Source organism: Pseudophryne corroboree, chromosome 3 (assembly GCF_028390025.1).
Source record: "Pseudophryne corroboree isolate aPseCor3 chromosome 3, aPseCor3.hap2, whole genome shotgun sequence".
In the NCBI taxonomy this organism is placed as follows: domain Eukaryota; kingdom Metazoa; phylum Chordata; class Amphibia; order Anura; family Myobatrachidae; genus Pseudophryne; species Pseudophryne corroboree.
This window is the reverse complement of record NC_086446.1, coordinates 689,012,957-689,026,449: the sequence shown is the minus strand read 5'-3', so window position 1 is coordinate 689,026,449 and position 13,493 is coordinate 689,012,957. Positions and strand designations below refer to the sequence as shown.

Sequence of the window (13,493 nt, the reverse complement as noted above, 5' to 3'; positions counted from 1 at the left end):
GCCTAAAGGATACGCTCCTTTGCGGTGAGAAAGTGTACCTGTAGGAGTGTATCCTGTGGAAGGGAAGTAGATAGGGACCTAGCATTAGGAAGGTGATGTATCGATCGAGAATCAGTTCATTGTCATCCGCCGCTGGTAGAAGGTTATGAAACAGAGACAACGCATAGTCCAGAGGTTCTCAAACTCGGTCCTCGGGAGCCCACACAGTGCATGTTTTGCAGGTAACCCAGCAGGTGCACAGGTGTATTAATTACTCACTGACACATTTTAAAAGGTCCACAGGTGGAGCTAATTATTTCACTTGCGATTCTGTGAGGAGACCTGCAAAACATGCACTGTGTGGGCCCCCGAGGACCGAGTTTGAGAACCTCTGGCATAGTCCAACAATTCTGCACTGGCAACAGATTCGGGGATCCTTCGGATTTTAAAGTTATTCCTCCTAGAACGGTCCTCCAAATCTGCCATTTTGTTTTCTAACGCCTCCAACTCAGCTTGTTGATGATCGTGAGCAGAAATTAGATTATTATGCGACGCCACCAATTCCTCCATTTTACTCTCTAGGTGATCCGTCTCGATCTTTACCTCATGTATAGCAACGGTTAGGTCTTGCGAGAGAGAGCCAACTTGAAAGCCGCCAAAACTTGACAGAGAGTCTTCACCGTGAGAGGATCACTAGAGTTAGGATTCACCCCCAGCACAGATAACAAACGTGCCGTATCACTCTGACCAGGGCTGCTTGCAGAGGTGGAGGCATGTACCCCGTGGGCCAGGGTACGGGTCACTTTCTGACTAGGGAAAGACACTGGAGGGGAAGTGCCCCTTTAGCTTTCTTAGGAGGCATGGTAGAAAACAAGGAGGGAGGAAACATTCAAATAAGTACAATGAGGCTGTAGAGCTGAAGAGCCTGCGGAGGTGAAGAAATGTTGGTTCTAAAGAAAAGTCATATAATGAACATATAGACCCTTGGTGGAAGGGTAGAGAGCAGTACGTCACATCATGCACTCACTGCAGCACGACATTCCGCAACAAAAGCATGTACTCAGCGGGTATACTATGAGATATGGCAAAAGATACTGAGCAGGGCCGGTTGAGTGTACTCACTGGGAAGGTGAATTGGCGACAGGAGATTTCCAGAGATGCAGCACCACCACAGATACATCCACCAGGAAGCGGGGTAAACAGCTGTGCACTGCAGAAGGGCAGCTATAATGTAGAGGCCACTATAAGGTGGAATTGTGGCCGCAGACTAAACCAGATAGTACAGGGCTGCTGCATCCCAAAGTTCACTCAGGCAGATGGCAAGGTAGTGCTGGAATATGTGACTGCAGCAGGAGGTCTGTGGACTGATTACTCCCAGTATTGTATTAGAGGAAGAATTCACCAGGTCTTGGGTCCCCAGATAGTCACAAGCAGCAAATAGAAAGAGTCCTCCGGGACCACCAGTAGGTTAGCGGGTCCCGTAGACAGTGGGAGGTGCAGGGAGAGGAAGACGCATTGGCGTCAGTGTCAGAGCGCACCCAGTGGTGTCCACTCTCGGCAGCAGCATAGCACCGGAGGTCTCTCCCAGCGCACTATCCGAGCGCGGACACAGGCAGGGCAGAGGAGGCAGCCCAGGTATCCCGGCGCTCAGTTATGCAGCTTCCCAATCTCGCAATGCTCCGCAAATGATCCCCGGAGCTCGGCCTGCGGGAAGGGAGGGTGATTGAGGCCCTGTCCGCACACTGTATATAGGCAGCAACCCACAGAGTCAGACCAGCTGACTCCCGCCTAGGGATGACCATCGATGATTTCAAATCATCGATGGTTTATGGTCGATGTCGAATGCTTTTGCCATCAATGGGAGAGAACCAGATGGTTTCCCTCCATCGATGGTAAAGCCTAAACAAATTTTTTTCCTTTTTTGTTTTGCAAGGCGACGAGACACAGAGCATAGCTCCGCCACCTGACACCCGCTAAGCCCCGCACCCATTTTTTTATTGGCCAGCGGCCCCGCCAGAACCTTACAGCAGGAGGCATCAAGTGGTGTAAACCATCGATGGCTTGCCATAGATGGTTATCACTGATGTGCCATCGATGGCAACCATCGATGGACATCCCACCCCTGGTGGGCTACTAAAAGGCTGTTAGTAGGTGCAGCCAAGGGGACTAATTCAGACCTGATCTTAGATGTGCTAAATTTAGCACACCTATGATCAGTTTTCAGACATGCGGGGGGACACCCAGCACAGGGCTAGTCCACCACGCATGTCAGGCTCAAACCCTTTCCCCCGCACAAGTACAAAAGCAGTGCACAGCGGCGATGCTGGTGTACTGGAAGAGTAGCTCCCAGCCAGCGAAGCTCCTGTGCGCTGGCAGGGAGCTACTCGACGCTGTCCAGTCGCAGCAGCTGCATGTGATGTCACACAGCCACCGTAGCCTGTCCCCCCAATGGTCCAGGCACGCCTGCGTTGCCCGGACCGCTCCCCCTAAATGGCGGGCAAACGCGGCTGGCCCGTCCCCTTCCACCCAGCGGCCGCGTCTGCCTGTCAATGAGGCAGAGGCGATCGCAGGGCTAAGACAGCCATCGATGCGCCGGCGCATGCGCAGTTCAGACCTTATCGCTGCTGTGCGAAATCACACAGCAGAGATCAGGTCTGAATTAGTCCCAAGGGCGGGGTGCAGGTATAAAAACTCCACTTTAAGTGCTAGAGAGCAGAAGTTGCAGGCAAGCATGTCTGCTCTCTCCCTCAGCCTAGCCACGCCCCCCATTTCATAAATTACATTAGGCAACTCTCTCAGAATGATAGAAAGTTAAAACTATGATTCTCCAGTGAGAACATTTTTGAATCACAACGCCCTAGAATATTAGAATTGTTTTCACCGCACCTCTAGGCCAAAAGTTTCTTATTCTTATTGAGACATTAAGAAAGAAATATTAAATAAAGTAAATTGTGTCCTTAGGTTCAACTGTGTGGTGGGGGCAGGGGTGTAGTGAGGGTGGCTCCAGTGGAGCACGAGCCCTGGGCACCAGAAAAGTTAGAGGGCGCACTGCTACCTGTCGCCCCCCTCCCTACTCTATACCGCGGACTGCAGTACAGGCAGCCACAGAACAGAAGGAGGAGAAGCAGAGGGGCGCACGCTGACTCAGAGACTAGATAGGGAACAGGGCTGGCTAGAGACGACAGCAGGAGACACTGACAGCCAGCACATCTCGGAGCTCTGCCCGCCCTTTTTATTTGTCTCACTGTCTTCTTGTAGCTGTGCAGCAGGGTTACTTTTGTCCTGCTACACCACTCTCTGCCGCCGCTGCTGCAGCACCTCTTTCTGCCTCGGCTGCTGCAGCACCTGTCTCTGTCCCGGTTGCTACAGCACCTCTTTCTGCTTCAGCTCCTGTAGCACATCTCTCTGCCCCGGCTGCTACAGCACCTTTCGCTACAATGATGCTGCAGCACCTCTCATTAGAAGCTGCAGAGTAACATGTATACGCAGCTCTACCGTAGCATAATGTGTATAAATGACTCTTCTGTGGTATAACGAGTATAAACAACTCTTTTGTGGTGTAACGTGTATAAGCGGCTCGACTGTGGCATAACATGTATAAGCAGCTCTACTGTGTTGTGTAACGTATAACGCGTATAAGGGGTTCTACTGTGTGGCATAACGCGTATAAGGGGTACTACTGTGTGGCGTAACGCGTAAAAGGGGTCCTACTGTGTGGCGTAACGCGTATAAGGGGTACTACTGTGTGGCGTAAAGTGTATTAGTGTGTAATGTGAATAACAGACACTACTGTGCAGTGTAATCTGAATTGGTACTATTATGTCCCCATGAAGCCACACCCCTATATTTTTGTTGCACGCCTTAGACACGCACTGTTCCTATTTTAACATGGGGGCGCACATAGAAAACTTTCGCCCTGAGAACCACAAAGTCTACAACCAGCCCTGTGACCGATTTAGGGTTTTTAAATGTTTTTTCTTTTCAAATACAACATGCACCCAATTCAGGACAGGAGAGGGGGTGCCGAAACATACCCTTGTTCCGGGCATCATGGCACCTAGCTACACCTCTGGGTGAGGGACAAGATCTGCTTCTGTTTGTCCACATATTTTATGGTTGACAGCCACCAGTAGTGGTTTTGCCTATTACACTGACCATAAATAATTTGATTTGGTCCTGAATCACCAACCCAGGGCATCCCTGTAAGTGTCCCAAGGCACCCCAGGGTGCCACGGCACACAGTTTGAGAACCACTGACTTACTGTAGTAAATTGAACAAAGACTTTCTCTGGCGAAAACTATCATTTTTTCTCCAGAGAATTGGCTCTTCTTCAGTTTATAGATACATAGGGGCGATTCGATTTTTAGTATATCCAATCTCATTTTGTGCAATTCAATTAATGCCCATTTTTTTCCTGGAAAAATTTACCTCTTTCCATGCAAAAAAACACAGGATCCGGGATAAATTCCTGGATCCATGCGTTTCCGCTTTGCAGCCACAAAAAAATGTCACTTATCGGGGATTATGTTTCTCCAGCCACAGGGCAGGTGAAACAAAATTTCAGATAATGCCGGCTATCGGCGTCAACTGAACTACCCCCATCCTTCCCGGGGATCAATTAGCAGTGGTAATTTAGCACGGCTAATTGAATTCCTCCATAGTCCCTTAAATGTACAGAGCCAAAAACATTATATGTGTTTGTAATATTGCCACAACATGTTAGGACCGGGTGGTATTCAGTTTGCAGGCTGTTGGGATCCCGGCGCACAGTATACCGGCGCCGGAATCCCGACACCCGGCATACCGACTACTTTTTTCCCTCTTGGGGGTCCATGACCCCCCCTGGAGGGAGAATAAAAAGCATGGCACGCAGCGTGGCGAGCGCAGCGAGCCCACATGGGGCTCATTAGCGCTCACCCTGCTGTCGGTATGCCGGCGGTCCGGATCCCTGCGCTAGTATGCTGGCTGCCGTTATGCCATACTACACCCGTTATGACCAGCCTGCAGCTCCTCATGTAGTAGCTGCTGTTGTCCCAAAACCCCTTTTCAGTTGTTCAACAACAGTTTATAATCTGCCAATAGGGTGTGTGTGTGGGGGAGGGGTCTGATATATCTGAATAAATCATTAATCTACAGATTTAGTGCCTAATTCAAGGTTGATTGCAAAAGCAAAATCTTCTTCTAATGGGCAAACCATGGGGGTCATTCCGAGTTGACCGCTAGCTGCCGTAGTTCGCTGCATAGCAATCAGTGAAAAAACGCTTAATCATCGCATGCATATGCACCGCATTGCTCACGCGTATCATACAGGTACGAAGTCCTTTGTGGTTTTGCACTGGTTCTAGCGACGATTCCAAACGCACAGCCGATCGCAAGAAGATTGACAGGAAGAGGGCGTTTCTGGGTGTCAACTGCCTGTTTTCTGGGAGTGTTTGGAAAAACGCAGGCGTGGCGGATATCTGACGTCATCACCGTGTCACTCGTCGCAGCAATCATCGCACAAGATAAGTAACTACAGGGCTGGTCTTGTTTTGCACAAAATGTGTATGCAGGCGCTCTGCTGCACAGGCGTTCGCACTCCTGCAAAGCGAAAATACACTCCACCGTAGGCGGCGACTATGCGTTGCATGGCTGCTAAAAACTGCTAGCGAGCAATCAACTCGGAATGACTCCCAATGTGCACTGCAGGTGGGGCAGATATAACATGTGTAGAGACAGTTAGATTTGGGTGGGGTGTGTTCAACCTGAAATCTAAATTGCAGTGTAAAAATAAAGCAGCCAGTATTTACCCTGCACAGAAACAATATAACCAGGGCCGTAACTGGGGGGGCTAGGGGGTCACGCGCCCCGGCGCTGGAACGAGGGGGGCGCTAGGGAGGCTGTTCCGTAGGCAAAATTACGTGAGGGCACCGTGCGTGATGCTGTCACACGCATTGAGGGAGGAGAGGGCGAGAGGACGGAAACGAGTCTGGCAGCGGCTAAACACTTGCGCGTGGGACTGATGAGAGAACACACTGGCTGCAGTCAGTGACAGTGAATGAGTCACTGTCACTCACGCTGCAGACTCCTCAGATAGGGGAACTTTCACAGTCTCCGGCAGCCCTGAGCAGTGCACACAGCCCTCCCCCATGCCTGGGAACAGGGGGAGGGACACAGTGCAGCAGCGTGGCCTCTGAAGTGTGCATCTGGTCCCTATACAGTGTGTGTGTGTGTGTGTGTGTGTGTGTGTGTGTGTGTGTGTGTGTGTGCGTGCATCTGGTCCCTATACAGTGTGTGTGTGTGTGTGTGTGTGTGTGTGTGTGTGTGTGTGTGTGTGTGCATCTGGTCCCTATACTGTGTGTGTGTGTGTGTGTGTGTGTGTGTGTGTGCATCTGGTCCATCTGGTCCCTATACAGTGTGTTTGTGTGCATCTGGTCCCTATACAGTGTGTGTGTGTGTGTGTGTGTGTGTGTGTGTGTGTGTGTGTGTGTGTGTGTGTGTGTAAGTGTGCATCTGGTCCCTATACAGTGTGTGTGTGTGTGTGTGTGTGTGTGTGTGTGTGTGTGTGCATCTGGTCCCTATACAGTGTGTGTGTGTGTGTGTGTGTGTGTGTGTGTGTGTGTGTGTGTATCTGGTCCCTATACAGTGTGTGTGTGTGTGTGTGTGTGTGTGTGTGTGTGTGTGTGTGCATCTGGTCCATCTGGTCCCTATACAGTGTGTTTGTGTGCATCTGGTCCCTATACAGTGTGTGTGTGTGTGTGTGTGTGTGTGTGTGTGTGTGTGTGTGTATCTGGTCCCTATACAGTGTGTGTGTGTGTGTGTGTGTGTGTGTATCTGGTCCCTATACAGTGTGTGTGTGTGTGTGTGTGTGTGTGTAAGTGTGCATCTGGTTCCTATACAGTGTGTGTGTGTGTGTGTGTGTGTGTGTGTGTGTGTGTGTGTGTGTGTGTGTGTGTGTGTGTGTGCGTGTCAGTGTGCATCTGATTCGTATACAGTGCGTGTGTGTCAGTGTGCAGCTGGTCCCTATACAGTGTGTGTGTGTAATGTGTATACACGGCCCCTCTGTGCTGTAATGTGCATAAGTGTCTCCCCTGCGGTGTAACGTGTATAAGCTGTTGTACTGTGGTGTAACATTTATAAGTGGCTGTACTGTGGTGTAACGTGTGGGATTATATATGATTGTATTTTAATTATAATTATCTTTTTTTATTTTAAATCTAAAGGTGCATACACATGGAGAGATTTTGACTACGAGAGATTTTGACTAACTTTTCCCTTGAACTGGCAGTAGGAGATTTTGACTAACTTTACCAGAGATTTTGTCTAACTATGCAAGAGATTTTGGCTATGGGAGATTTTGGCTATGGGAGATTTTGACTATCTCATTTAAATAAGGGGATGAGTGTCATATATAGGATGATTTTACAGGGTGGCTGGTATTTAAATAGCTAAAAGTAAAAAAAAAAATTTTGCGTGGGGTCCCCCCTCCTATGTAAAACCAGCCTCGGGCTCTTTGAGCCAGTCCTGGTTGTTAAAATACAGAGGAAAAAATGAGTAGGGTTCCCCTATATTTAGACAACCAGCACCGGGCTCTGCGTCCGGTCCTGGTTTAAAAAATACGGGGGACAAAAGACATAGGGGTCCCCCGTATTTTTCAAACCAGCACCAGGCTCCACTAGCCAGGGAGATAATGCCACAGCCGGGGGACACTTTTATATTGGTCCCTGTGGCCGTGCCATTACCCCCCCAACTAGTCACCCCTGGCCGGGGTACACTGGAGGAGTGAGGACCCCTTAAATCAAGGGGTCCCCCCCTCCAGCCACCCAAGGGCCAGGGGTGAAGCCCGAGGCTGTCCCCCCCATCCGTGGGCGGTGGATGGGAGGCTGATAGCCTTTCAATAGTAATATTGTTCTTTACAGGTGGCCTACAGGTCCCAGCAAGCCTGCCCCAGCATGCTGGCACTTGGAGAACCACAAGTGCCAGCATGCCCGGACATAAAGGGCCCGCTGGCACCTGTAGTCCACCTGTAAAGAAAATATTGAAAAAAAAACACAGACACATTCTTTAAAAAATCCTTTATTAAACTGGGTCTTCACCTGGGGGCGGCGGCCTTTAAGCTCTTTTGCATGGCCGCCGCCTTCCCAGGGCTTCCGGCGTCTTCACCTGGGGGGGCGCCACCTCCCCAGGGCTTCTGGGGTCTTGCTCCGGCGTCTTCACCTGGTGGGCGGCGGCTGCTAAGCTCTTTTGCATAGCCGCCGCCCATCCAGGACTTCCACGGCGTCTTCAGTCTTCAGGAGCTCTTCTCCGCTCCTCCTCCGCCGTCGGACTGAAAGCCGCTGCCTCGCGCTGACTTATATAAGTCAGCGGGAGGGGGCGGGGCGATGACGCGGCGAGCCGTGATTGGCTCGCGGCGGCCATCTTGAATTTCAAAAATGACGCTGAGGCGCCATTTTTGAAACTGGTACCGCTCCGCTGCCAAACTCTGCAAGATAAAGGTAAATTTCCGCCGCCCGCACCGCCGCCGCCCGCACCACCGCCTCAACCCGCCGCCGCCCACACCGCCACCGCAACCCGCCGCCGCCCGCACCGCCGCCCACACCGCAACCCGCCGCCGCCCGCACCGCCGCCGCCGCCCGCACCACCGCCGCCGCCGGCAATATCGCTATCGCTGGGAAAAATCGCTGGCCTCTAGCGATTTTAACTAACTTTCCCAGCGACATAGCCAAAATTGACTTGCCTGCACTGACTATTTTTCCCAGCGATAGCGACCTGGCGGGGACGCGCATCGCTATCGCTGCCTGTGTACACACGGAGCGATCTGCACTAACTTTCTGAGCGATTTTGACTATATAGTCAAAATCGCTCAGTTATATCGCTCCGTGTGTATGCACCTTTACTCTCTCTGTATATGTTAAGGTGCATACACACGGAGAGATTTTGACTATGAGAGATTCTGACTGAGCGATTTCCCTTGAACTGGCTGTAGGAGATTTTAACTAACTTTACCAGAGATTTTGACTTACTATGCAAGAGATTTTGGCTATGGGAGATTTTGGCTAACTCATTCAAGCAAGGGGATGCTTTTTCTTTTCCAGCGACATAGCCAAAATTTACTTGCCTGCACAGTCTATTTTTAGCAGCGACAGCGACCTGGCGGGGACGCGCATCGCTATCGCTGGCTGTGTACACATGGAGAGATATGCACTAACTTTCTGAGCGATTTTGACTATATAGTCAAAATCGCTCAGTTATATCGCTCCGTGTGTATGCACCTTTACTGTGAATGCCAAATTGCTTTCTTAAAAATATTTAAAATGCCAGCTCTAATATATATTGTAAACGCCTGCACCTCTTATTACCATGTGCCATGAATGTGCGCTATACATAGCAAAACACTGCATCCCATAAGAGAAAACAATACACCCACACATTATCCGAGTTCCAAAGCTCAATGGTGTATATATTTGTTATTAAAAGGATATGGATTCAATATATTACAATGTACAGTATACACATAATTACACAATTACAATTTATACAGTAAGCAGTTAATACATAATACATACAGTTACAGGCCAGCATACAATACCATTCTCCTTAAGTTATATAAATTCATCTCTCCATATCACTCTCTCTCTCTCTCTCTCTCTCTCCATATCACTCTCTCTCTCTCTCTCTCTCTCTCTCTCTCTGTAAAATCATGCAGGAACTGGTCTGGCAGCAACTCCATCATCCTCTGGGACAAAACAGCAACTGAACTCCTGTGTGATCAGCAATGTGTTATCTAGTTTTGGGGGGAGGGGACTTTCTCATTCATGATGAGACACTAGTCTATTTGTATATGCTCCACAGGTTCAGCCTAGAAGACATCCAAAGGGGCTGGCCTGAGTTTCCTGTCCACTACCTGTTTGGAATATCTATTGTTCTAATAAAAGTGATTTTACCTTTCATACATTTAATCATAACTATTTGTTGCAATGTCCTACAACTTAATAACAAGTATCAAATGAATCTACACATTAATCTGGTTGCTTAAATACCAAATATGACAGGTGTATCTTGCTTCGTTCAAATAATACACATACATGACATTACTTCATTATATAATTTTAAATCATGATGTCTGGCGCTTGATATTATTATAATTATGTACTGCATGAAATAAGTGTCGAATCCATCTCTGTGGCATGTCCGTGTAAATGCGTGTGTTACCATATTTTGCTGTGCGCGTATTTGCAAGTATAGCGACTCATAATGTGTGTAGTTTGTATGTTCTTTTTAGGTAATATTTTTGACTTCGACATTACATCTGTCCCCCCTGCCGTGCACATGGTTTTGCCCATTAGAGGAAGATTTTGCTTTTGCAATCAACCTTGAATTAGGCCCTTATTGCAGTATTCAAACACAGAAAGCATCGCTCCCATGAGATGAGTCATAATAGTTAGTGGAGTCTACACTTTGAATGACTGGCAGACTGAAAAACAAGGTTCTATTGGAGAACTAGAAGACTTCCCTCTGACAGCCAGAGAATGCATACTGTATGTCAGTGGCATGTACTGTGGTCAGTAATGATGAACAGGGGTGCACTAGCGGATCTTGCCACGGGCAAGGAGGACTTTTGCCCAGGGCGCCGCCTTCCGGAGGGCGCCGGCGCCTTCTGGAGGGAGCCGCACCATGGCAAGATCCACTGGTGCTGTGGTGCCCCCCGCTGCCGCGGCCCGCTGTCCGCTGTGAAGGGAAACTAGACGCTTCGCGTCTAGTTTCCCTTCCTGGAGAGGACCTTCACTGTAATGATGTGCGGTGCGCGTTGACGTCATCGTGCACCGCACAGCAAAGGTCCTCTCCACGAAGGGAACTAGACGCTTAGCGTCATCGCGCACCGCACATTCTACAACAGTACAGGGGGCGTAACTGACCACGCCCCCTTATGAAGCCACGCCAGAAGCCCCGGAACCGGCCCTGCAGGGGTGATACAGTATATATAGAAATAATTGTTCCAAACATAAAAATGTAGAAAAAGTTGTAAACTAATCATCCCAATGCACATTTCCTAACCTCTAAAGCTACACACAAGTCCGTAAAATATAAATAAAATAATAGTTGGGGGAATTATAATAATAATAAATTCTTACAGCTTTCCAATTGCAAGGTACACGTCTGCTTATCCATGGGATACTTTGTTAGGTCCATGCTGCATGCAACAGTAGTAGTTATTCTGCAAGAGATGAATACACTTAATTAGCTGCACTGGGATTATTAGAATCATTACACATAATCACATGGGCACAAACTGTTATCAAAAACCTGTTATCAAGAAAGTTCTGCAAAGCAGAGAGAAAAAAAAAAGAAAATAATTGTGATTGCTCAGTGAACACAGGGTTATTCAGGTTTGTTAGCAAACCAAAAAAGCACACTATTGGGCACTATTGGCCATGTTGCACTGTAGGTGGGGCAGATGTAACATGTGCAGAGAGAGTTAGATTTGAGTGGGGTGTGTTCAAACTAGAGATGAGCGGTTCGGTTTTACTTGGATTTACTCGGTTCTCAAAATGGCATCTTATTGGCTCACGGATGTCACGTGTTTTGGATAGCCAATAGGAAAAATCCGGACAAAACCGAACTGGCATTAATTCTGGCTTTAAATCCGGACCCGCTCATCTCTAGTTCAAACTGAAATCTAAATTGCAGTGTAAAAACGAAGCAGACGATATTTACCCACAATTTAACCCACCCAAATTTAACTCTCTCTGCACATGTTACATCTGTCCTCTCTGCAGTGCACATGGTTTTGCCCATTAGTATGTTTTTTTTTTTGTTTGCTACCAAATCTGAATAAGGCTCAATAGTCGGTCTTGCAATCAGGGTCGGACTGGCCCACTGGGGTACAGGGGAAACCCGCAGGGGGCCCTTCTACCTGTGGGTCCACCCCTACCTCTAGGGATCAGGTTCTAGATTGTGCCTTGAATTATATAAAATACATGTCTTACATTTTACTGCACATGACTATAGTGTATTTTCTACAGTGCATTGCTGTTATTAATCTGGTACGTTTTCATGCTTGCGCTAGCAGTATTTACTAAATAGATTTATAAAGGGGCCCAGACCATGCAATCACTAATGGTTAGCCAAGCCTCTAAACAAGGGCCCCTACCACTGCATTCCCCCGGTGGGCCCTTCATGCCCCCGTCCGACACTGCTTGCAGCTGTATCTTGCCTGTTTTTAGCGAGATTATGCAACTGTTGGTAATGCTTCATCATATTTATTCATTTATGACCAGTTATTTATATAGCGCACACATATTCTGCAGTGCTTTACAGAGAATACTCAGCCATTCACATCAGTCCCTGCCCCAGTGGAGCTCACAATCTATATTCCCTAATACAAATACACACACACTAATGCTAGGGTTCATTTTTGCTGAGAGCTAATTAATTTACAAGTATATTTTTGGATTGTGGGTGGAAAACGGAGTAAACCCACGCAAGCATGGGGAGAATATACAAACTCCACAGGAAAATGGTGGGAATCCAACCCATCACCTCAGTGCTGTGAGGCAGTAATGCTAACCATTACACCGTCCGCGCTGCACCTAAATCGCATCGTCACTTGTTGCTGAAGGGGCATAACAGGGTGGTAATGGGGTTTTCAGTGAGACCACAGTGAGGGTGTGTTGACAGATTTGTTGGCTATGCAGAGTTGTGTAGCACTGCACAGATACGTACAATTCATCATACAGGCCAACATACGCACTTACTTCCATGAACACAATGCAGGAACAATTACAGTACACTGACCTACTGTTAGGGTCTCCTGCCCTGTGCTGCCACGTCGTCATGGCAACCGGGAGACAAGTGCTAGCGGAGTAACCTGAGCGCAGCTGATACTCCGGTTCGGGTCTTTTGCTGTGCAGTGGTTACAGGCTCTGTGCACGGCAGGGGATCCAGTGCTGGTTTTTGTGCTCACAGTCTGTGAGGTCTGAGTGGGGCGTGGACAGCACCTGCTATATAAGGCCTCTTCTCAGGTTAAGCAGATGCTGCTGAATCTTTGTTGGTTAGTTAGTTCCTGAAAGTTAGCCAGTACTGTGTAGCTTTGTATTTGTTGTTGCTTACTGCAAATAGGCCTGGGGATTTGGTACTACACTCTGCCAATCCAGACCTAGCAGTAAGACTGGAGTCAGTCGTTTAACTTGCTGGGGTTCTTTTGCTACTCTGTGAACTTAGCAAGTTTGCGGCTGTATTCTCAGATTTGCCTGCCTAAATCCTGTCTCACTGTGCAAGGTGTTCAGGTGTCAGGTTAGTGGCAGTAAGCTGAATCTGTGCACTGCAAGTGAGGATTAGGATTGTGGAGACTCTCCTTGTGTCTATTATTCCATCTCTGACCAAGGAGTTTACTGCCACACCCGTTGGTAACCCTTTAGGGTTTTGCTGTTGCCCTTAGCAACATCATTTCGGGTTCTCTACGTATTAAAACACAACATCTTGCTTTTTCCATCTGAGCATTCCTAATAATAGGGAGACACCCAGTTTCTTAGCC

The 13,493-nt window shown here is 48.4% G+C and overlaps 1 protein-coding gene across 2 annotated transcripts in view; it reads right to left on the bottom strand.

Annotated features, from left to right (window-relative positions):
• The window catches only part of LOC135056615 (gamma-aminobutyric acid receptor subunit pi-like), a 274,250-nt gene that overhangs the window by 38,584 nt on the left and 222,173 nt on the right, over window positions 1-13,493 (bottom strand). For both annotated transcript variants that reach the window (XM_063962015.1, XM_063962016.1), the window contains exon 8: window positions 11,092-11,174. In XM_063962015.1, the coding sequence (XP_063818085.1) occupies window positions 11,092-11,174 (83 nt within the window). The remainder of the gene's footprint in view (window positions 1-11,091; window positions 11,175-13,493) is intronic.